Source organism: Zingiber officinale, chromosome 8A, assembly GCF_018446385.1.
Source record: "Zingiber officinale cultivar Zhangliang chromosome 8A, Zo_v1.1, whole genome shotgun sequence".
Taxonomy (NCBI): domain Eukaryota; kingdom Viridiplantae; phylum Streptophyta; class Magnoliopsida; order Zingiberales; family Zingiberaceae; genus Zingiber; species Zingiber officinale.
The window spans coordinates 22,297,723-22,321,577 of NC_056000.1; the positions used below are offsets into that span (position 1 = coordinate 22,297,723).

Genomic DNA, 23,855 nt, shown 5'->3' on the forward strand with positions numbered 1-23,855 from the left:
ATCAACATTATGTTGTAGCATCTACAATATATAACTACTATATAATTATGTATTATTGTATCATAACTACTGTATAATTATGTATTATTGTAGTTATGTAGTCATAATTGTTTTAATTGTTTAGCCGTACGTTATAATTTCGTACATAGCAGTTAGAATCCGTAATTACTACAATAATACTAAAAAAAATAAAAATAAGAAGAATCATTTTGAAAAATAAAATGTATAAAGACGAGATGAGATGCCATTTTATAATAAATTAAAAAAGGACATCCCCTTGAAAAATTCCAATAAAAAGGAAAGCCCTTATAATGTTTGCTTAAAAAAAATTACACAAGAGGAGCTTAATTAAAAGGTTGACTCTATGTTATAATTAAAGCTTTTTTTTTTTATAATTCATGTATTCAAGTTTTTGCCCTGATTAATCTCAGAGATGGATAGCATTTCCTCTTGTTTGCATCGGATAAATCCAAAAGAACAAGTGGTAGCGTCACCTAGCAACCGACTTTGTCATCACGACGAGCTCATTCCATGTCTTCCTGAGAATCAACCCCTAACTATCAAGTTGTCCACTGTGTGTCTTTATCGCTACACTAAACTCAATGGCATAATTAAAACATTTCTATAACATATAAACTTGGCAAATTGCATAAAATATATTTAAAGACAAATTAAATCAATTAAGTGCATACCTATTTGATGCAGGAGCATCCAGAAACACTATCAATTTATATCCTGTGATATAATTATATTTCCTTTTGAGCTATGACGAGAAAAAAATGAAACTACCAACCTCTCTTTTGTATTTTTAAAAAGGACAATCAAGACTATTTATAAGGAAGATAATTAACCTATAGCCTTTTGAAATGATTGTACTCTATTCAAAGTCTAGACAAGACGGAATTACCTAACTGGATCATTGAGACTACTTAAAAGGAAAATAATTAGCCTTCTGACATGGTTGCACTTTATTCGAAGTTCAAACAAGACTGAATTGACTAACTGGATCATCGAGACTAATTACAAGGAAGATAATTAGCCTACAGCCTTCTGACATAGTTGAACTCCATTCTAAATCCAAACAAGATGGAATCAACTAACTAGATTATTAAAATTCTATAATTGGTCTTTTAACTTTTCTTTTATTTATTTTAAAATTTCAAGATTAATTTTATTTTCTAAAAATTAGTTTAGATTTTATTTTTTTTTAATTAGGTTTCTTTTATTTTTCTTCTATTTTTTGCTACTTTTTCCTATTTCTTAAAGTACTTAAAGAAGGATTAGGATTCTTGAAAAAATATGTTAAGTTTGATTTTGATTTGAATAAAATTTATTTTCGTTTAAATCTATTGATGACTACACTTTCTTTATAAATTATCTTTCTATATCTTTCTCAAACCTCTAATTCTAACATCACATCCGGAATTTCTTCCCTGCGTCACTATTGAATTTAAGGCGTCTAACAATTTTAACTAACTAATAAATAACGGAGTAAATATTAAACAAATTAAAGTGAATTACATGTAAGCATAAAATTAAAATTAACCAATAAAAAAACCAAATTAGCTATTAATATTTTGTGTCGGCAGATTAATTTGATTTATTAATCTCAGTATTACATTATAATTAATTTAATGATTAAGTTAAATTTAATAAATATCCATAGAGAGTCCTAATCAATGAAGCTGCCAAATTACCATAAAATACACGTTAGCATATCATTCATTCCAAGTTTATCCTAATAATTCTTATAATTAAATTTGGATTTCCGTGCCCACAAGTGAAAGAACATAATCATTAATGCTTTAATCAACTTGATAAAGAGTGCTTTAACATATAATTTATAATACTTAATAATTTTAATTGAGTTGAAATATTTTTAGTTAATCAAATTTATAGTGCCGTTTGTCTCTCGCTGTGATTGCGTGGGCGATGAGTTGAGCTGCTGAAAAGGCTCGTCACATGTCAAACACGTGTATCGTCACATGTCAAACACGTTTCCGGCTTACTTACGTAGTCCGTGAACCAGGTAGACGGGACCACGTCCTCTTAAAAGGCTCTTGTGTCTCAAGTCCTCGACCTCCGTATATTTGCATGACTGCCACTCTGCCGTACCGCTTCCTAAAGACTATTTAATCGAATATAAATAAATAAATAAATAAATAAATAAATATAACGTAAAATACAGAACCAAATTATTGCTGATAAAAGAGGGATGGTAAACAGAGCGCTCTTACTTTATTAGACGGCATTTTTTTTGTTTTTTTAATCGAACGGCCCATCACACTGTTATTATCTTCTGTGATAAATTCAAATTTTAATAACTATAAGATAATTCCATAATTATTACAATATAAATATTATATGAACAAGTCAGTTATAATAATTATGATTTTCTAATTATTATAATGTAAATATAGATGAATGTATTAAGGATGGCCTTATACTCTATTATAACGATCTTTCTTTTACATTAAAAAAATTAAATACTCAATAAAATATTTTATATTAATTAAAAACTAATTTCAAAATATATTAAAACAATCACTTATCGGATAGCCAACATACGAGGCAACTGTAGCGAATGGTAGCCTTCGTTTAAGGTGGGGGATTGATATGGTGGGGGTGCTTAAAGAGGTGCTCCTTTTAAAATTCCTATAAAAAGAGACGCGCTTTTTATTGTTGCCATTTAAATTTTGCTATCGTTTGAGCGATAGTTTGGTAATTCTCTTATCAGGAAATCAATATTTAGTAAAATATCTTGACCAGTTTGATTGCGTTTGTTTATTAGGTTCATTTTTATTGGGAAAGGGCCGAAGTCAACCGAGCCACCGTTCCTCTGCGTGCGCTTTCGCACGCTCGCTTTGTCTCCCGCTCCGTGCCGTCGTCTCCTCCGCCAGTCCGCCTTGGGATTCTCGTAGCTGGAATTTGCTCAGATTGCACGCCTCCGATGACGAGGTTGCAGAGCAAACGCCAGGGTGACGCTGTGCCGCCTGGATTGGCCGAGGAACCCCCTGCGTCTACCGTCTCCGAGTCCGAGCCGATGGAGTATGCAGCCGTGCCGCCGCCTCAGATCCAGAAGGAGGTTCCTTCGGATAGGCCCGTCCGCGTCTACGCTGATGGGATCTACGATCTTTTCCACTTTGGGCACGCCCGGGCTCTCGAACAAGCCAAAAAGTCGTGAGTTTTCTTTTTTGCCTTTTGGCACCGAACATCTCGATGAGGACGATATGTTGAAAGTGGTTGTGGTTGATTTCTGTTGCAGCGATTTTTAGGTTTGGTGATTTTTAGGTAGCATGACATAATTTCGGTTATTGCCGACGATTCTGAAATTCCATGAGCAAGAAATGTTATAAGGATTTTGATAGAACTGAATGTTTATATGATTTTGACTTATCGGTGCTTCTGAATGACATCTTGATTAACTGAAAAATCATTTTATCTTCAGATTTCCAAACACCTATTTACTCGTGGGTTGCTGCAATGATGAAATAACCCATAGATACAAAGGGAAAACGGTCATGACAGAATCTGAGCGCTATGAGTCGCTTCGTCATTGCAAGTTTGTACCATTTCATCCTTCTTACACTGATTTTTTTTTTTTAATCCAATTCTATATTGCTGCTATTGTTATGAGTACTTTGGTGTTATAAATCTAAAAATTATGGACTTCAGGTTGTTGGCGAATTGTAAGAATTTAGAAACAAGGATAGAATGTAAGAATAACAAAGAAGAGTGGATTCATTCTGAGGGATGAATTGCTTTCTGTGTTAACATCTAATTATAGTCTTTTCCCATACAACTATGTTCAATGGCTATTATACAAATTGGTAAAAGGGCAACAAAAACTATTGAAAAGACAACATATACTACTTGAATATTAAGTGCTTTAGAGCTGTTATATTGGGTGACTGGACTGCTGCTATGGCTGTTGTAGCCTTGTAGCGATATTTGAAGTTTGATACTCCCTCTCAGATTGGACGTATATATTAGTTATGCTAAACTCGCATAATGAAAAAGCAAAAATTATTTCTTCCTTGTGCCTTGGTAAGATACTAACTATTTGATGGTTGAGATGTGACTTATGAAATAGCCTACGAAGTGGTAGTCAATTTCAAGTGGTAACTATCAATCATAAAACACAGGATTGGCCACAATGTTAGAAAGGGCTAGCTAATTACAATAAAGGCAAATTGATTGTGGATGATCAACTCTGAGCAATGCCTTTATCCTTTTATCCGTAACATTTTTCTTGTCATTACTGCCATGGAATTTTTCACTTTGCTTCTGTGAGAATTTTTAGATGCTTCTTAGTCTTTAAGAAAATAGGACAACTTCTAAGTGTGATAAAGAATTATGAGAAAGAACACTAAGTCAACAAGCAACTTGCCCAATTCAAGCCATGATTGGTAGGCAACTTCAAGGGAAGTCAACTTTGAGAACACTCGTGCATTGCTACATGCTTTATATTTTCCCCTTCAGTTGCATTTGATTCATTACAATGTTGTCGTCTTAGGTGGGTGGATGAAGTGATTCCAGATGCTCCATGGGTTATCACAAAGGAGTTCCTTGACAAGCACCAGATTGACTATGTTGCTCACGACGCCCTTCCGTAAGATGCATATCATCTTTTCTTAATTAACAAGTTCATAAAAGTGTTGTCTTTTAGCTTGGATCAATCATGTATGCTTCTTGATTTCATCATAATATGCAAGATCACACCATTCATGCAACATCTGCAAGTGAATTACTTGCCTGTAGTTTCTCTGCTAATGGATTGATTTATGTGATTTCTTTTGCTTAGTCAATGTGATTACTGATGTTGCTTTTCTTATTAAAATTCTGCCATCAGGTAAAGATAAGAGTTAATCAAATTGATAGGCTGCACCGCTTATTATCAACTGCAGTACCTGAGTGAATTTTACGGACTAGGAATTGTTCCATTTCATGTGAACTAAACTTTTTGTGCCCACAAGGGCATTCTCCATGGTGTTTGAACTCCTAACAATATATTGCTAACCATGCAATGACTACTGGCCAATTATTTATCATCAAATACCCTATAATTATATTTTATTATTGCTTATCATGGTGGTACTTTGCAGATATGCAGATGCAAGTGGAGCTGGAAATGATGTTTATGAATTTGTTAGTTCTCCTGTGGAATGTGCCATAAATTCAATCTAATTATAATAAATTTTGAATTCAAACTTTCACTGGATAATCATAAGTATATTCCTGTGCAGGTTAAGTCGGTTGGAAAATTTAAGGAGACAAAACGGACAGAGGGCATATCTACCTCAGATATTATAATGAGGATTTTGAAAGATTACAATAAGTACGTGATGCGCAATTTAGCGAGAGGATATACAAGGAAAGACCTTGGTGTGAGCTATGTGAAGGCAAGATATTGTGTTTGTAGCCCACTTCATTTTATACCGTTGCCTTTGCTGCGGTGTTATCTTTATTTCTTTGCATTATTCAATTGATTCTATTATCTTACTACTGTCAGGAGAAGCAATTGAGGGTGAACATGGGCATAACTAAGTTGCGTGAAACAATGAAGGCTCAGCAAGAAAAGGTATTCTGAATTGTTAGTTATTTGGAATTAATCAGTAAATAGTTTGATATAGTTGATGTGCCGATTTTTCTTCAAATAATTGATCCTCTGGGAGTGTGTTTCATTCTTATATGTCATATTAGAGAAACATGCGATATCCTTTAACCATCTTTTTGAATACAATGAATTTTCAACGCATAAAGGAAATGGATATGCACGATAATGCCTACACTCTTTATTATGTTCTCATTTTTCATACTGAATCTACACGATAATGCCTACGAATATTCATAGTTTACTGTCTAAAACTAATCTGCATGATGTAATAAAAATGCTGGGTTTGCCAAATTCTGTTCGGAAATCTTACAGCGTTCAACTTCCTTCTGCAGCTACATATAGTAGCTAAAATTGCTGGGATGCATCGGGATGAATGGGTAGAAAATGCCGATCGTTGGATTGCAGGATTTCTTGCAAAATTCGAGGAACACTGCCATATCATGGTCAGTAATCTGATCTGTCTATCAATTTTCTTTGACAAAATGGTTCGCCTCGGCTCTGCAAAATGCCTTTCTTTGTTCTCTCTATATGACACTTGTGTATACTAATCTGTCGTCGGATAAACACGACAGGAGACCGCCATCAAAGACCGAATTCAGGAGAGGCTCAGGAGACAGTCAAGCAAAGAGATGGATGCCGATCTTCTGCAAGAACCGTTAGCCTCATAGGAATAGTATGCTTGAGTAAGGTTCCCTTGTAATTGAGTGGTGTTGATCTGGTTGAATGACCACGTAATGCAAAAGCTCTAGGAAGAATCAGTTAAGAGTGCATCAGATACATATAAAAATATGTGAGTGGCCACTTGCAGGGTCTATCGCTGTCATTTTTTTTTCCTTCTCCCGCTACAAGAATAACTCACCGTCACCATGTTTACGAATGACAATAAATAATGATATAGTTTTTTTTGGTCTAATTTGTGCTCTTTGTCATTCTTTCCAACAGGAGCCCAAATGCATTGACCTGGTTAGCCAGTTTCTACATTCCGACAGCAAAGGAAATATTTTTTTTCAAAAAAACAGAGGTGATAATTTGCCACTCGAAAAAGTAGCCCATGTGTTAGTAAGGGATGATAATAGGACGGGATAGATTTGTCCTCTCCACTTTTGAATTGTATCTCCGCCTCTATCCCCTACCCCAATCTTGGTTTTACTTAATCAGAGAATTTTCATCCTGGTCCCGTCGGATTAAATCCCCATCCTCGTCTCTATTAATGTTTTAAATGGTTGCCTTGGTCAAAAAGATTTTAAATTTTCAACCTCTTCGGTATTAACACAAGAAATTAATTATAAAATATTATATTATACTATATTATATTTGATACGATGATGATGAAGAGAGGTCCATCAAAAATAGATCAAAAAAGGGAAGAATGACTGATGTGGAGATCAAAAAATGTGGAACCGCCACATCAGTGATCCCCTAAAGCCGGCCCATGGTTATGAAGGGAGGTAAATGCAGGTACACAGCTGAAAGCGCATAACCGGGACGTTAACCCCAGGCAATGACACCCCGAGAATTGAACCCTAGACCTGACTGATGTGGAGATCAAAGATAAGACTGTAAGAAGCCTAAATTCACCGGTCAAGCGTAGTTGGCCAAACGGACCCCGAGGTCGGAGGGACGTAGCCGTCTAGACAGCCATCCACGGAAAACCTGTGGTTGTGGTTAAGAGACAAACAATAAATCCTGCGGAACATCATCTCGGCCGATCGGACGTCACGACCGGTCGAATGAAAAACAACCCTCCGACAACAGGAAAGCTGAGTGAAGGAAAACGGCTATGTTCGATGCAACTAAGCTGGGATGTCCCCGTCGAGTGGCCTCTGTCCCCATCGAGCGGCCTCTGGTCGGCTTACAGGGGGATCCACCTACATATCTCTTCGTACTTTTTTCGAGGTTTGTGCCACTGACAATTGAGCATGTCTAGTAAGAAAATCGTACTTTAAAAACTTCTAGCTTGTCACATCATAGATTTATGTACTCGCTTAAGGAAAGGTGTTAGGGATACTTTTTAACTCGTCTTTTCTTAGGATGCTTTGGAAAACATGCATACGCTTTGAGATATATGCATAGACGTTACAGTGACACTATAAAAGGCGGTTCCAATTCACAGGAGGACGTATATGATATCTTGTGATTCTATATGCTCTACTGTTCACTACTGCTATTTTTCTCCACTAAGTGAAGGAGAGACGAACTTGTGAGAGACGTCGAACCGACACACAATATTTTGACATAAGAATTTGATAACCATCTGTTTGGTTATCTTAGTGAATGGCTCAGCCTCTACCCATTTGAGAAGTAGTCCATAGCTATGAGCAAAAATTTTCTCTGGCCTATAGCTATGGGGAAAAGTCCGATGATATTTATACTCCACTGGCCGAACGGACAAGAGACAATGGATGCTTTCAGTTCTTCTATAGGTCGATGTGGTATGTTCTAATATCTTTGACAGGATAAGCAAGTTGGTCTGTCCGGGTGGCATCTTCTTGCAAGGTAGGCCAGAAATATTCAACCAATAAGATTTTTTGAGCTAGGGAACGATCGTCTAAATGACTACCACAAGAGCTTCTTGTTAGATGTATTGAATGTCTTCTTATCCGATGCACTTGAGCAATGGCCTTGAGAAGCTCTTTTGTATAGGTGATCTCTAATTATCATGAACCGCATGACTCTCTTTTTCATTAACCAGCCTACTCTCGTTCAGCCAGTACGCTGCCCGATCAGAGGAGCTCAATAAAGGTGTCCTCCAATCACTTGAGGCTCTTATTTCAGCTATTCGCTCGATGTGAGCTACTAATATCACTTGCTTGATTGGCTTATCCAACACTACAGAGCTTAAAGAACTGACTAACTTGGTCAGTTTGTCCACATATTGGTTGTCTTCCTGGGGGATCTTTTGCACAACCTCTTGAAGTCTCGCCTTTCACTTCTCAAAAGCCTCAGCATATAATTTCAGCCTAGCATTATTTATTTCGAAAGTACCTAAGAGTTGTTGGGTTGTGGACTCTCAGACCAGTGTCGCTCAGGCCGGTGCCACAGGTGTTGGGACTGTTAGGATCGATGGTCACGGCTAGAGAGGGGGGGGGTGTGAATAGCCGCCCCAAATTCTTCGTTTCTTTCTACAATTAAGGTTAGCGCAGCGGAAAATAAAACAAAGAAACAAAGACAAGAAGATCAAACCTCAACACGCAGTGATGTAACGAGGTTCGGAGATAAACTTCTACTCTTCGGCGTGTCCGTAAGGTGGATGAAGCCTACCAATCCGTCGGTGGATGAGTCCCCGGAGAACCAGCTAATAAATACTCCTTGTGGGTGGAGAAACCTCGCCACAATAGCTTGCAACAGCAATATGGAAGTATAAGAAAGAGCAAGAACAAAATACACAATGAATGTACAAATACTCGCTTGCCTTCTCGTCGACTGAAGTCCCGGATGAAGCTCCAACTTCACGGATGAATGCCAACAAGCACCTCAGTCGAAGAAGCTCACACGAAGCTTCGGAGCTCAGCAAATCTCAAGAGCACAGCAGAAGAAGAGAGAAGAAGCAGAAGCTTCGGAGAGGTAGACACAGATCAGAGCGAGTCCACTGTAGAAGCCCTCAGCCCTTTTATAGCCTGCATCCACCTGCGAGAAGAACAGAGGCCAAAGACAGCAGAAGAATCTAGCCGTTGTCTCTCAACGGCTAGGGCCAGACCGATTAGGCATCACCCTGATCGGTCTGGGGCTGATCTGATCGGTCGTGGGGACCGATCAGGCTCTATGCTGATCGGTCCCCAGACCGATCCCACCTCTCTGTAAGAGAGGTGGCTGCGTCTCTGATCCATCGTGGAGACCGATCAGGCTCCCTGCTGATCGGTCCCCAGACCGATCAGTTCACTCACAGAAAGTTAGCTCAACTCCTCTGATCGGTCTCCAAACCGATCAGATGACCTACAGAACTCTTCTGTTTGTTATCTGATCGGTCACCAGACCGATCAGATACTCAGGCGTATCGCTGGATCGGTCACCAGACCGATCCAGGTTTAGAGCTCCAGCCCTAAACTCTAAATGGTCCTGAGAACGAGCTACCGAGCCCTCTCTTGACCTAGTCCGGAGAACGAGCTACCGAGCCCTCTCCGACTTCGTCCGGTCCAGAGAACGAGCTACCGAGCCCTCTCTGACCACAGTCCGGAGAACAAGCTACCGAGCCCTCTCCGACATTCCGTGCCAAGTCTCCAACTTGGTCTTCTCCGTGCCAAGTCTCCATACTTAGACTTTTCCCGTGCCAAGCTCCCTGCTTGGACTTTTCACCAGATGTCTGGTCAACCTTGACCCATCTGGATTTCCCTTGTCTGGCTTCACTCACCAGGACTTCCAAACTGCCTAGCTTCACTCACAAGGTCTTTCCCCTGCCTGGCTTCACTCACCAGGTCTTCCTAACTGCCTAGCTTCACTCACCAGGACTTTCACTTTCACCCAGCTTCACTCACTAGGATTTTCACCTGGCTTCACTCACCAGGATTTCTAACTGCCTGGCTTCACTCACCAGGACTTTCCAACTGCCTGGCTTCACTCACCAGGACTTTCCCACTGCCTGGTTTCACTCACCAGGACTTTCACCTAGCTTCACTCACTAGGGTTTTCACAACTGCCTGGCTTCACTCACCAGGACTTTCCCACTGCCTGGCTTCACTTACCAGGACTTATCCGTCTGCCTGGCTTCACTCACCAGGACTTTCCGAATTGCCTGGTTTCACTCACCAGGACTTTCTGAACTGCCTAACATCCCAGTTAGGACTTCCCAGTCAAGTATCCGGTCAACCTTGACCTACTTGATTCTTCTTCATCCGGTCAACCTTGACCTACTTGATTCTTCTTCATCCAACCTGATCAGACCCTGATCAGTATCTCTCCGCATGGACAACTGCACCTGCATTATTCATGCCTACATGTCTTTCTGTATTGTCAAACATCGAAACCATGACCAAGGTTTACGCTTGGTCAACTAGGTCAACCTTGACCTACTGGAAATTGCACCAACAATCTCCCCCTTTTTGATGTTTGACAATACCTTTAGGTTAGGCTAATCTAATAGCCTCAACTTTCTACATGCCACTAGGTAATGAAACATAAGTTACAACCTTACATTCTCCTTCTAAGAAGGCAACCTCCTTCTTAGATAATGAAGGCCTAACTTAAACCCTTCATTTTCCGCCTATTGGCACACATCAACAAACTCTCCCCCTGAAGAGTAAGTTATCGTTGTTCACAACTTCACTCGTCGTGATCAACAAACTCTCCCACTAACTCCAATGTTCTTCCTTGAACATTCTCTAGACATTCTTCCCCTTTTTGACACACATCAAAAGGAGTGAATCAAGGTCAAGAGTTTCTTCCTAATGAAAGTCTCATACCTTTCATTGAAACCCTTAATTTCCCCCTTGATACTAAATTCAACAATCAACTTAGTGATAATCCCATATCACTCGTCCTCAAAAATTTCGACGAGTAAAAACTCCCCCTAAAAGTCAACTCCTCCTTGACTAATAGGTAAAACTCCCCCTAAAGGTCAACTCCCCCTTGACCATTGCACCAACAATGTCTTGGAGAGTTTCAAACCTTTAGAACTCTAAAACACCACTTCCATAGCTGCAATTTCAGACAAACAGTCGAAATTCAGCAGGTTGACACGCCCTGATCGGTCACCAGACCAATCAAGCTCCCTGGATCGGTCACCAGACCGATCCAGCCTTCCCTGGATCGGTCCCGGGGACCGATCCAGCATCCCCTGGACCGATCAGAATCCCCTCTGATCGGTCCCCAACTCTGATTTCTGATTTCTGAATTTTTCCTCTCCCGAAATTCAGAAACCTCTAGAAAATCACAGAAAATTTCAAAAATTATAAAATTTTGAGGATACATTCCTCATAACATATACTATCATGGAAAAATAATTTTCTATGAAAATAATTTTCAATCTTGATACAAAGTTCACAAGTCTTTGAAATAGCTCAAAGTTAATTCATCTTTGTATCACCTTGTTCAATGATGAATGCTATCACTAGAAAAGTTTCATCAAGGTTTTTCAAATCAATTTTACAATGATTTTAAACCGTTTAATTTAGGACCACAATCTTAGGGCTAAATGTACATGACTTGTACACAAGCTTTCCCTATGATCCCCAATCTCGAATTAGGCTCATCTAGGTACAAGAACTATGCACCTTGATCCTAACTCATAATCCTAATATCTCACACACATCTAAGGTGTATCAAACACATCCAAGTCAATTTTGATGTGAGATATGGATTTAGGTTATCTTAACTAGGTTCTCATGCATTTTCTAAACTACAATTTGATCTCCATATCAAGTTGTGTTTTTGTCCTTAAATCAATTTAATTGATTATACATGCAAGAGATGATGACATGGCATAAAATAGTATCATAAATGAAAACATGTGCCAATGTCATGATGTCATGGCATAAAGTGTGAAACTTAAATAGAGCATGACATTTAACTAACCTAAGCATTATCATGACATTTCAAATGATAATAAATTAAATATGATGTCATGACATGGCATATGATAAACAATATATGACAAATAACATATAAAGGTATAAAAAATACCTAATTCTAGCTTTAGTTGCCATTTTTGATAATTTTTTATCATTTTGCCATAAATTCATATTCCTAAGTGTATTAGACCTAAAATCATATACTAAGGATTTTTAGATCACTATGTGCCAATTAGATTGACCCTAGAAAATTCTTCAATTGTGATTGGCACATCCTAAACACCTTAGGAATAATTTTCCATTTCATTTCCAAGGCTTGATCACACCTTGAAAATTCCTAAAGTGTCACCTTTTGCCATGATTAGGTTAACTACCTATTCAAGTAAGGTTGGCACACCCTAACTCATCTAGCGTGATGAAATCACGCTCCTAGGAACCCAATACCTATTTGAGCTCATTGGGTTCACTAAATATTCACTAGGGATGACTTCCCTAGCAACCCTCCTAATGACCCTCCTAGGCTTTGAAGCCTTGGTCATTTGGGACTCATCAAGATCAACTCTAGGGGTGACTCCCCTTGTGACCTTGGTGATGGTCTTCCTAGCCCTAAATTTTGTTCCATAATCGAATGGAACATTGTGATAAGTGGGCTTGACCACTTGGGACTTAGGTTTGTGACCCAAACCTTTCAGGTCCTTGGACTTGGGTTTTTGACCCCTAGACCCTAGAGTCAAATCCTCAAGAGCCTTTTCTAGAGAGTCAAGTCTTGATCTCAAGACTTGATTTTCTTTCTCTAATACCTCAAGCTTTAGTTTATCATTTTTCTTTGAGGTATTCCTAGGCATATGTCTAGATGATTTGGGATTTATACCTAGATTTTCCTTAACCTTAGATGGGTTAATTCTAGGGTTGTCATTTCTAGTATTATCCTTATCTAGGTTAACATGTTTGGCTCCTAAGCTCATGTATTGATTTCTATTGTTATCATGCCTATCTTTATTGACAATTGCAACAAAACTACTATTAACATGTGTCCTATTGCAAGAATGAGACTTAATTGTTACCTTAGGGTTTGCCTTAGCTCCCCCTATTGACGTGCTCGGTCTCTTGTCCTTGTGAGATTGCCTCCCCCTCGGACATTGGCTCCTATAGTGTCCCCTTCGCTTGCATTGGAAGCACACCACGTGTTTCTTGCCCTTGCGTGTTAGGACTCCGACTTCCTTGACCTTTGGGGCCGGTGGAGTCTTTCTAACCCTCTTTGGACATTTACTCTTGTAATGTCCAAACTCCCTACACTCAAAGCACATTATGTGTAATTTATTTGAAATTGAAATGCTTGAGTTACCTAGGGTTGAGGATGGATGAAGACTTTCTTCTTCATCCCTTCCGGAGGTAGAAGCTTCTTCCTCTTGCTCCATTCTTGAAAAAGAACTCTCCTCCTCTTCTTCCTTAGATGTTGAGTAGCCCTCAACTTCTAATTCCTCTCCTCCATGATGTGAGCTACTTGGCTCACTTGACTCCTCTTCATGACTTGAAGTGGAGTTCTCCTCATGGAACTTTGCCAAGTTATTCCACAACTCCTTGGCATCGTTATATCCACCTATCCTACACAAAACATCATTAGGTAAAGAAAATTCAATGATTTTCGTTACCTCATCATTGATGGTTGATTGGTGGATTTGCTCCTTGGTCCACTTCTTCTTCTCGAGTGGTTTTCCTTGCTTATCCATTGGAGGCTTGAAACCTAATTGAACACAACTCCAATTTTCAAGGTTAGTCATAAGAAAATACCTCATTCTTACCTTCCAAAACGTGAAGTCGTCGCGATCGTAGAAAGGTGGAATTGTGACGTCTTCTCCAAATAACTCCATTCTCTAGCTCGTGCTCCCCCGGGTGTTGATCCAACAAAGAGCGACCTTGCTCTGATACCACTTGTTAGGATCGATGGTCACGGCTAGAGAGGGGGGGTGTGAATAGCCGCCCCAAATTCTTCGTTTCTTTCTACAATTAAGGTTAGCGCAGCGGAAAATAAAACAAAGAAACAAAGACAAGAAGATCAAACCTCAACACGTAGTGATGTAACGAGGTTCGGAGATAAACTCCTACTCCTCGGCGTGTCCGTAAGGTGGACGAAGCCTACCAATCCGTCGGTGGATGAGTCCCCGGAGAACCGGCTAATAAATACTCCTCCTTGTGGGTGGAGAAACCTCGCCACAATAGCTTGCAACAACAATATGGAAGTATAAGAAAGAGCAAGAACAAAATACACAATGAATATACAAATACTCGCTTGCCTTCTCGTCGACTGAAGTCCCGAATGAAGCTCCAACTTCACGGATGAATGCCAACAAGCACCTCAGTCGAAGAAGCTCACACGAAGCTTCGGAGCTCAGCAAAGCTCAAGAGCACAGCAGAAGAAGCAGAAGCTTCGGAGAGGTAGAAGCAGATCAGAGTGAGTCCACTGTAGAAGTCCTCAGCCCTTTTATAGCCTGCATCCACCTGCGAGAAGAACAGAGGCCAAAGACAGCAGAAGAATCTAGCCGTTGTCTCTCAACGGCTAGGGCCAGACCGATCAGGCATCACCCTGATCGGTCTGGGGCTGATCTGATCGGTCGTGGGGACCGATCAGGCTCTATGCTGATCGGTCCCCAGACCGATCCCACCTCTCTGTAAGAGAGGTGGCCGCGTCTCTGATCGATCGTGGAGACCGATCAGGCTCCCTGCTGATCGGTCCCCAGACCGATCAGTTCACTCACAGAAAGTTGGCTCAACTCCTCTGATCGGTCTCCAGACCGATCAGATGACCTATAGAACCCTTCTGTTTGTTATCTGATCGGTCACCAGACCGATCAGATACTCAGGCGTATCGCTGGATCGGTCACCAGACCGATCCAGGTTTAGAGCTCCAGCCCTAAACTCTAAATGGTCCTGAGAACGAGCTACCGAGCCCTCTCTTGACCTAGTCCGGAGAACGAGCTATCGAGCCCTCTCCGACTTCGTCCGATCCAGAGAACGAGCTACCGAGCCCTCTCTGACCACAGTCCGGAGAACAAGCTACCGAGCCATCTCCGACTTTCCGTGCCAAGTCTCCAACTTGGTCTTCTCCGTGCCAAGTCTTCATACTTAGATTTTTCTGTGCCAAGCTCCCTGCTTGGACTTTTCACCAGATGTCTTGTCAACCTTGACCCATCTGGATTTCCCTTGCCTGGCTTCACTCACCAGGACTTCCAAACTGCCTAGCTTCACTCACTAGGTCTTTCCCCTGCCTGGCTTCACTCACCAGGTCTTCCTAACTGCCTAGCTTCACTCACCAGGACTTTCACTTTCACCCAGCTTCACTCACTAGGATTTTCACCTGGCTTCACTCACCAGGATTTCTAACTGCCTGGCTTCACTCACCAGGACTTTCCAACTGCCTGGCTTCGCTCACCAGGACTTTCCCACTGCCTGGTTTCACTCACCAGGACTTTCACCTAGCTTCACTCACTAGGATTTTCACAACTGCCTGGCTTCACTCACCAGGACTTATCCGTCTGCCTGGCTTCACTCACCAGGACTTTCCGAACTGTCTGGTTTCACTCACCAGGACTTTCCGAACTGCCTAACATCCCAGTTAGGACTTCCCAGTCAAGTATCTGGTCAACCTTGACCTACTTGATTCTTCTTCATCCGGTCAACCTTGACCTACTTGATTCTTCTTCATCCAACCTGATCAGACCCTGATCAGTATCTCTCCGCATGGACAACTGCACCTGCATTGTTCATGTCTACATGTCTTTCTGTATTGTCAAACATCGAAACCATGACCAAGGTTTACGCTTGGTCAACTAGATCAACCTTGACCTACTGGAAATTGCACCAACAGGGACCTTGACGCCGCTAGAGGGGGGGGGGGGAGGTGAATAGCGTCTCACCCAAATCGTCACTTCCTATACTTGTTAGTATGCAGCGGAAAAAAAAATACAAACTAACAAGAAGAAAGTTAAACCCTATAAACAATAAGAAAAGACAAAACAAACCGTAACACAAGGTGTTTACGTGGTTCGGAGATTAGGGCTCCTACTCCGCTATCCGTAAGGTGGACGATCCCGATCGGTCAGTGGATGACTCCCCGGAAACCTCCGGCTAACTCAAACCTCCTTCTTGGTGGAGAAACCTCACCACAACTTTGATCCAAACACTCTTAGATCACAAGAAGAGCTTGGAGGCTTTGGAAGACAACTAATAGGGGTTAACCACCTCTATTTCGTCAATTATGCCCAAGCACCTTGAGCTCTATTAAATAGAGTTTGAGAGAAAAACACTAAGTTTTTTCCCGCTTTCAGTCAACTGGTGTATGCACCAGTCGACTGGTCCTTTAAGTGAAGCTGACGATTACTCAACGATCGACTACCAATCGACTGCTACAGTGCACCAGTCGACTGCTACAGTAACCAGTCGATTGCTACAGCAACCAGTCGATTGCTACAACAACCAGTCAACTGCTACAGTGTTGCTACAGTGTCGCTGAAGTGCTGCTGCAGTGTCACTACAGTAAATCCTAAACACATAGAATTTTACCCTGAGTACAATCACTCAGTACTCGTCCTCGCTCGACCAACCTAGACCTAGCCTTCTAGCCTCCTCCATCAGCCTCGCATCCCTTGGATGTCTCTCCATCCTTCACGTCTTGCCTTTTGGAGCTTCCTTTGGCCTTGTCCATATTGTCGGGTCTTCCTTTGTCAAGAGACTCCTCTCTTCCGGGACTTCATCCATTGTCAAGTCACACTTGGACTTACGTTGCCTAGACTACATGCTTGGACTTACACCGCTAAGACTCATCCTTAGACTTTCCTCCTTTGTCAAGATCATACTTGGACTTTCCTTATTGTATCTATATCCTGCACACTCACAATGCATATCAAATACAACAATAAACCTAACTTAAACCTTTACCCAAACATCAAAACCTAGGGTACTCAGATTGCTCCAACAACAGGCACCTGGGCAGTCCAAGCGCCCGAAGTTAGTCCAGGTGCCCATACCAGAAAAGTTATCTCGAAGCTGAGTTTGAGCGCGATGACTGGCCGAACCCACGTCAACAGTTCAGGCGCTCGGAAGTGGATAGACTTCACGGATAAAGTTTCGACAAGAGATCGCCATGTCAGCAATTGGTCCAGGCGCCCGGAGGGGTTACAAACGCCTAGAATGAGCTTATATAAGGGCCTTCGACCAGCTGCTTGAGAACATCAGCTGCTATGACTTTCATTCCTGCGTTGCACTCCAGAAAAGCTTCTACGATGCTGTAAAGCTCCTTTGACAACCGGCGATCAAGATCTATTTATTTTCTCTGTTGTTGGTAACATTTTTTATAGTTCTTGTACTTAAATTTTGTAATCATTCAAACTATTAGTGGATTATCTAATGAAAGCACTTGACGAATGTGAACCTTGGAGTAGAAGTCGTCGAAGACTCCGAACCAAGTAAAAAACTACTTGTGTTAGCGCTTGGTTTTTCTTTCTCTGTATTCTTTATTCTACTATGTAATTTGATTTTAATTTGTAATTTTCGACGATCGTTACTCACTCCCCCTCTAGTGATTTTACAATTCTCCAAACAAGTATATCCAGAGCAGCTAGCCGGCCATGGGCTTTGCTAGTACAAGTAAATAAGTGAAATAATTCTTGAGTTCCTCTAGCGCCCTATCACATTTCATGTCCCATTGAAACTTCATAGCTCGGTGTAGAATTTTAAAGAATGAATGGCTCCGATTAGACGACTAGGAGATGAACCTTGACAAGGCTATAATCCGTTTGGCTAGCCGCCGAGCTTCCTTTAAATTGCGTGGCGGGGACATGTCATGTAGCGTCTTCACTTTGCTTGGATTAGCTTCGATCTCCTGCTCGTGACAAGGAATAAGATAATGTAACAGACCTACACTGCCTAAATAATAAAATAAATAACTATAATTAAATGGTTACCGACACTAGGAAGTCGAAGTGGAATGCTCATGTGCCGATGTTCGGTCTACTAGCAGTAGTCGAATGTAGCAAAGCAGTAGCATGACAGTAGCACAACGTAGTCAGAGTTGCAAACTGATCGTAGTAGCTCACAGAAGAAATGTGTCCTTGCTACTAATCGAATAGACCTTTTAATTAAGCAATGTTGAGGGCGCCTCCAACCTCCTTGAAGGCACCTCTAATCGCAAAACTAATCGCCAAAACTTTGGTCACAATAAGTTGCATGAACTTCAGCTTCTATCCACTTGAGGGTGTCTTCCAAGCGTTCTTAAGCGCCTCTGAAGCACTCTAAGGCGCCTCCAGCATATTTCAGGGTGCTTACAACGCATTTTAGGGTGTCTTCCCGTCGCGAGAACTTTATCCTCAAAGTTTATCCACACGAAGGTGCCTCTGCTAAATCCAAGGTGCCTCCGCACCACTCAGAGGCGCTTCAGATTCTGTTCATCCGAAGCTGATTTTGCACACTAACTCCTACAATGCATTTTAGTCAAAATAATAAAAGATAATTTGTAAAACAGAGTTAGCATAATAAAATAAATGATTATTAATTATATTTATCTTTCCTAAACCAGGATCTAGTCATAGTCTCAGCTTAGATTTTTTGAATAGATCTAAGCAGCACCAACGCCTAAAGTCCCTAATTGAGACTTGTCCTCACTGAATTATTCTCCTCCAGTGACTTATCTTACCATGCAGAATCGCTTGACTCTCCTTTGACCCACTAGGTCTTTCTGTCAATTGTCAGGTCCGTTGACCCAATTGAATTTCAGTCAGCTATTAGGTCCATTTCGGTCAGCTGTCAGGTCCCGCGAACCTAGCCGAACTTCCGTTAGATATCGAATCACTCCTTGATCTATCTATACTTCCCACTAACTATCAGGTCCAATAGACTTTACTGGATTTTAGCCTAGTATCAAGTCCTCCAAACCCGTTAAATTCTACATATTTGGTAATAAGGTTAGATAATATAACATCTAACTTTAATTCATTCATCATTTATCAAAATATTTAATCATGGGTACTTACTACACCAACCGTTACATGTAACACCTAATATAATATATTATTATAGTAGTAATTTAGTAGTTTCTATAATTATTTTAAAATTATTTTAATAAAATTTAAGTAATTTTGATAATTTAATAAAAAATATTTAGATATAATAGTATATAAAGTTTAAAATTTAAGATTTAAAATTTAAATACAAGTGTGTACCAGTTGATACAACTTCTCATAATTATCGAGCAGCTATTATAACATAATGTAAAAAATCATCTATTTCATTTTAATAAAAATAAATCATAAATAGTAAATTCTAAATTTAAAATTCAAAATACATTACAGTAGCTATATAGAGTATTTTCTATCCGTTATAGTATAATTACCGATAATTCGTATAATCATACTGAAATAATGGGTATTTATTTGATAAGGCGTCTCTTTTAATTATTTTTTTAAAATTTGATAAGTCGTCCCTTTTAATTTTTTTTTTTAAAGAAACGTTCGATAATACATACAAGTTGGGATGTCCTTTTCATGTTTATACAAAATTCATATATCTCAATTATTAAAAATAAAATATTATACTCCTTTAATAGATCAGACTATTTATCCGTCCATTGACAGAGAGACACGTGGGTTTTCTATTGGAGCCAGCCTATCAGTTTCACGTGCTGCCTTCATATTCACTCTTGTTTGATGGCCTCTCACTTTATTCTCATCGTTATTAAATAAATACTCTAAAATATTGTCATTTCCATATATAAATAATTATTAAAAAAATATTAAATTTACCGAAAAAATATTATTTTATCAGTATTTATTCGATATTATTGATAAAAGTTAAATTCTATCTATAATTATATTAATTTATAAAAATAAAGATACTACTAATAGAATTTTAACCCAACCAACAAATTTTTTTGAGATTCTCGACGGAATCCCAAAATTATTAGGGCATCCATGCCCTTCTTTCCTCTCGCGCACAAGTCTCTTCTCTCCAGTGATGATTTCTCCATGCAATCTCCTTCCCTTGTTTTTTTTCTCCTTATATTTTGTTATATTATGTTTTGTTTAGATTGTGTTAATTTGTTTATATCTATTTTTCTATCCATAATACTATTTGTTTGTTTGTGATATATGAATTGTTACAATTGTGTTAGTTTATTTGTATATATGGATTGTTATAATAGGTAAAATATGATTTTATGTATAGATTGTTAGGATGTATAAAATATAATTGTATGTATAGATTCTAAAATGTAATATTTGTATGTATGAAATGGCATCGTCATGATTTTATATAGATATATAAATTGGAAAGAGGGTAGATCCTGAATGTAAACTGTTTTATTTTATTTTTTTATTGATGGAATACTGATGGAAATAAAGCTTTCATCGGTAATCGGTTTCCATAATGAGAGAAAAGAATCTGAAAAATTTTGGAAAGAAATGAGAGAGAAAAAAAAATGATGAAGTTGTTGCGACCTAAGCAAAGTTGTTTACGATTCATAGCCGCATGAGGTGGTCTTGTAGGACTGCCTAAGGCGGTCATGTAGCTAGGGAAGTAGGGCTGATTGTGGTTCACGGTCGCGCGAGGCGAGAGGCCATACAAGCAATGGCATATGTTGAAATTGTAATATGTCCGGGCTAAGAATGATCTATGAGTGAGCCCCTAGGTTAAAGGTCATTTCTTTTGAGTTGGAAATTCAAAACCTATGTAGTGAACGGTTAAAATTAAAATAATCTCCAGCAGACCCCGAGCTAAAGCACGGGTAAAAATATATCTGCTCCGCCCTTGCGCGTTAGGCTTGTTGGTTCCTTCCCAACCGATTAGAGGGGGATGAATAGTTCGTATAGTAAAAAATAAATAAAACTCTTCGAACTTTACAACACTATTAGTCTAACATTTGCATACAAAAAAAATAAGAGACTGAAAAAGAAAAGACACAAAAGGGTTACTTGGTTTGCAATTAGGGGTTTACTAATCCAAGGAATTTGATGCTCACTAAACAATCTCCTTTAGGAGGAGAAGCCTCTTATAGCAGTTGAACCACTCAATTACAGAACAAAACTAAGAGGAATCAATTACAAATGTTGTGTTGACCTACTGGAATCAGGGTTGCATTTATAGCCTTGGTCGGAGCATCTAGAAGGGGTCCAGCGCCTGGAGGAGGATAGAATTCTATCCCCATCATAACAAATCATGCCACGATGCGAAATGATGAAGTTTTGATTTCGGACGCCCGGACTAGTAAAGTCAACTTCTAATTGACTTTTTGATTCAGGTTTTCCGCTCTGGTTCCGTTCACTTAGGTGATTTCGGTCATCCGGAATAGGGCTCACCCGAACCCATTTTTCGGCCTTCTCGAGCAACTTTACACTTCAGCTTCTCATCCCTCGGATATACCGCACCCCTCTTTCTCGTCCATCCACGTATTCTTCCACAACACCTCGTCCCTCAGACACACGACTCTCTCCCGTGTTATCCTTCTCGCTAGCTGCACCTTTCGCTCAACTTCCCGTGCTCCTAAGTTCCTGCACACTTAGACACAAGAGTTAAACCACAACAGGACTTAACCTGACTTGATTGATCACATCAAAACTACCTTGGAGTACTAACAATCTCTCTCTTTTTAATGTGAACAACCTCAAGTTAAGTTAGGACAAATTACAAACAAATAACAGTTATAAATCTTTACAAGTACAAAAATTATTAAAAAAATTATAAATTGTACTATCCTCCCCCTAGACTTAACCTTCACTATTCCCCCTTTGATCACATTAAAAATAGGGTACTTTAAAATGTTACTTGGAAAGTCTAAACTGAAAAGTCTAAAGGAACACTAAAAAAAAAAAAAAAAAAAAACTGAATGTATAAAGTTTTTTTTTTAAAAAAAAAACTTTGAAAAAATATTCTTAAAAAAAATTGAATAGAGAGAAATGACTCTCAAGCTAATTTCTAAATTCAAAAAGTATGAAAAAAAATATAGAGTAATAATGCTTTAAAAAATTTTGAAAAAATTCTTTTAACAGAGAATATGATATATTTTAGAGAAATATAAATTTTACTGAATAATTAAAAAAAATTAACATTAAAAAATTTTAAAATTTTTCCTACAAAAAAGTGATAAAGTTATTTTTCTCGAAAAAAATTAACTTCTAACTAATTTCTAACAAAAATTTTCACAAACATTTGAAAGCATTAGTTAACAATTAAATGCTTCACAATTAGTAATTAAACATTTATTTTAGTAATGAGTTTCTAGGCTGTAGCAAGACACTAAGCCTTCATAGTTATTGGAACAACAATCATTTCTAGATAAAGCCTTTTAATGGAAGTAAATATTTAATTTTTTATCTAAAGCAAAAAAAAAATAATTAATCTAGATATGATTTTGGAACCCAAAATAGATTCCTTCCTACCAGATTATTCAAATATTTCTTAAGAATATATTTTTGTGATATTTTCTTAATTTGATTCTTATGGTATTTAAAATGTTAATTTAAACCATTATATCCTTCTAACATTTTGAATGTGTGAGCATGCATGATCTTTCAAATATTCTATTTCTATTTTTAATTTTTAATTTTTTAGTTTTTATTTTTATGTTGTCGAGATCTTCTAATCGATAAGATATAGCTAAGGTTGATTTTAACTCTATATTTTCTTTTTCTAACTTACAACAATTTTTTGACAATATTTCTATGAATTAAAATAACTTGTCAGGAGGAAGAGACTATACCTGACTTACCTTGTCGATCCCGTAATCTGAATCTCCCCTTGAAGTGCTGCTTTCTTCTTATGTCGCTCCCCCTTCATCGATGCTCATTTCAGACGAGCTTGCTTTCTCTTTGTCTTCTTGGTGACTTGCCACTAGCGCAAGTCCGACGAGGACTTCTATCTCTGATTCGGACGACGTTTCGTCCCACATCGCCTTTAGATTTCTATACTTGTCAGTTTGAGCTGGCTTTTTGTTCTTTTCCTTGTCCTTGTCCTTGTTCTTCAATTTTGGGCAATTATCTTTCATGTGCCCTTCTTCATTACAGTGATAGCATCTTACTTTTCTTTTTCTTCTTGTACTCTGCACTTGATTAAATTTTTTAGTTTTAAATAACTTTTTTAAATTTTCTTACCATGAGTGTCATTTCGTCGTCATCAAGAGAAGATTCAGAATCATATTCATTCGTTTTTGCCTTTAAGGTAATGTTATGTTTTGACTCATTCTTCAGATATGCACATCTTGTTTCATGAACTTCAAATATTGAAAATAATTCTTCTAAAGTTCTTAATTCTAAATCCTTAGATATATAATAAGCATCTACTAATGATGCTCATTTAGTAGTCCTAGGAAATGTGTTAAGTGCATTCATTAATGAATCTCGGTTGCTTATCTTTTCTCTAAGATTTGTGAGTCCAGTGATGAGTTCCTTTATTCTTGAGTGATTGTGTGCAACAGTTTCTCCTTCTTCTAATTTGATGTTGTTGATCTGGTTCCTGAGCATATCCCGTCTCATGAGTTTTGCCTCAAAGGTTCATTCGTGTAATTCCAAGAATTTCTCCCAGAGCTCCTTGGCAGACTCGTAGGCTCTGATCCGATTGACTTCTTATAGCGATAAGATGCTCAGCAGATGGAACTCTACTTTGTCGTTTGCCATGAAGTCGGCTTTCTCCTTCTTCGTCGATTGGTATACTTCTTTACCCTCAAGTGCTATAAAACTAAATTTCATTATTAA

The 23,855-nt window shown here is 38.9% G+C and overlaps 1 protein-coding gene across 1 annotated transcript; it reads left to right on the top strand.

Annotated features, from left to right (window-relative positions):
- Positions 1–2,796: 2,796 nt before the first annotated feature.
- On the top strand, positions 2,797–6,530 carry LOC122007956 (choline-phosphate cytidylyltransferase 2-like). Its single transcript, XM_042563493.1, has 8 exons — positions 2,797–3,180; positions 3,449–3,562; positions 4,517–4,612; positions 5,106–5,148; positions 5,247–5,402; positions 5,513–5,581; positions 5,950–6,060; positions 6,190–6,530. Exons 1-8 carry the CDS (start codon positions 2,951–2,953, stop codon positions 6,283–6,285), a joined length of 915 nt encoding a protein of 304 aa, XP_042419427.1. The 5' UTR covers positions 2,797–2,950; the 3' UTR covers positions 6,286–6,530.
- Positions 6,531–23,855: the final 17,325 nt, after the last annotated feature.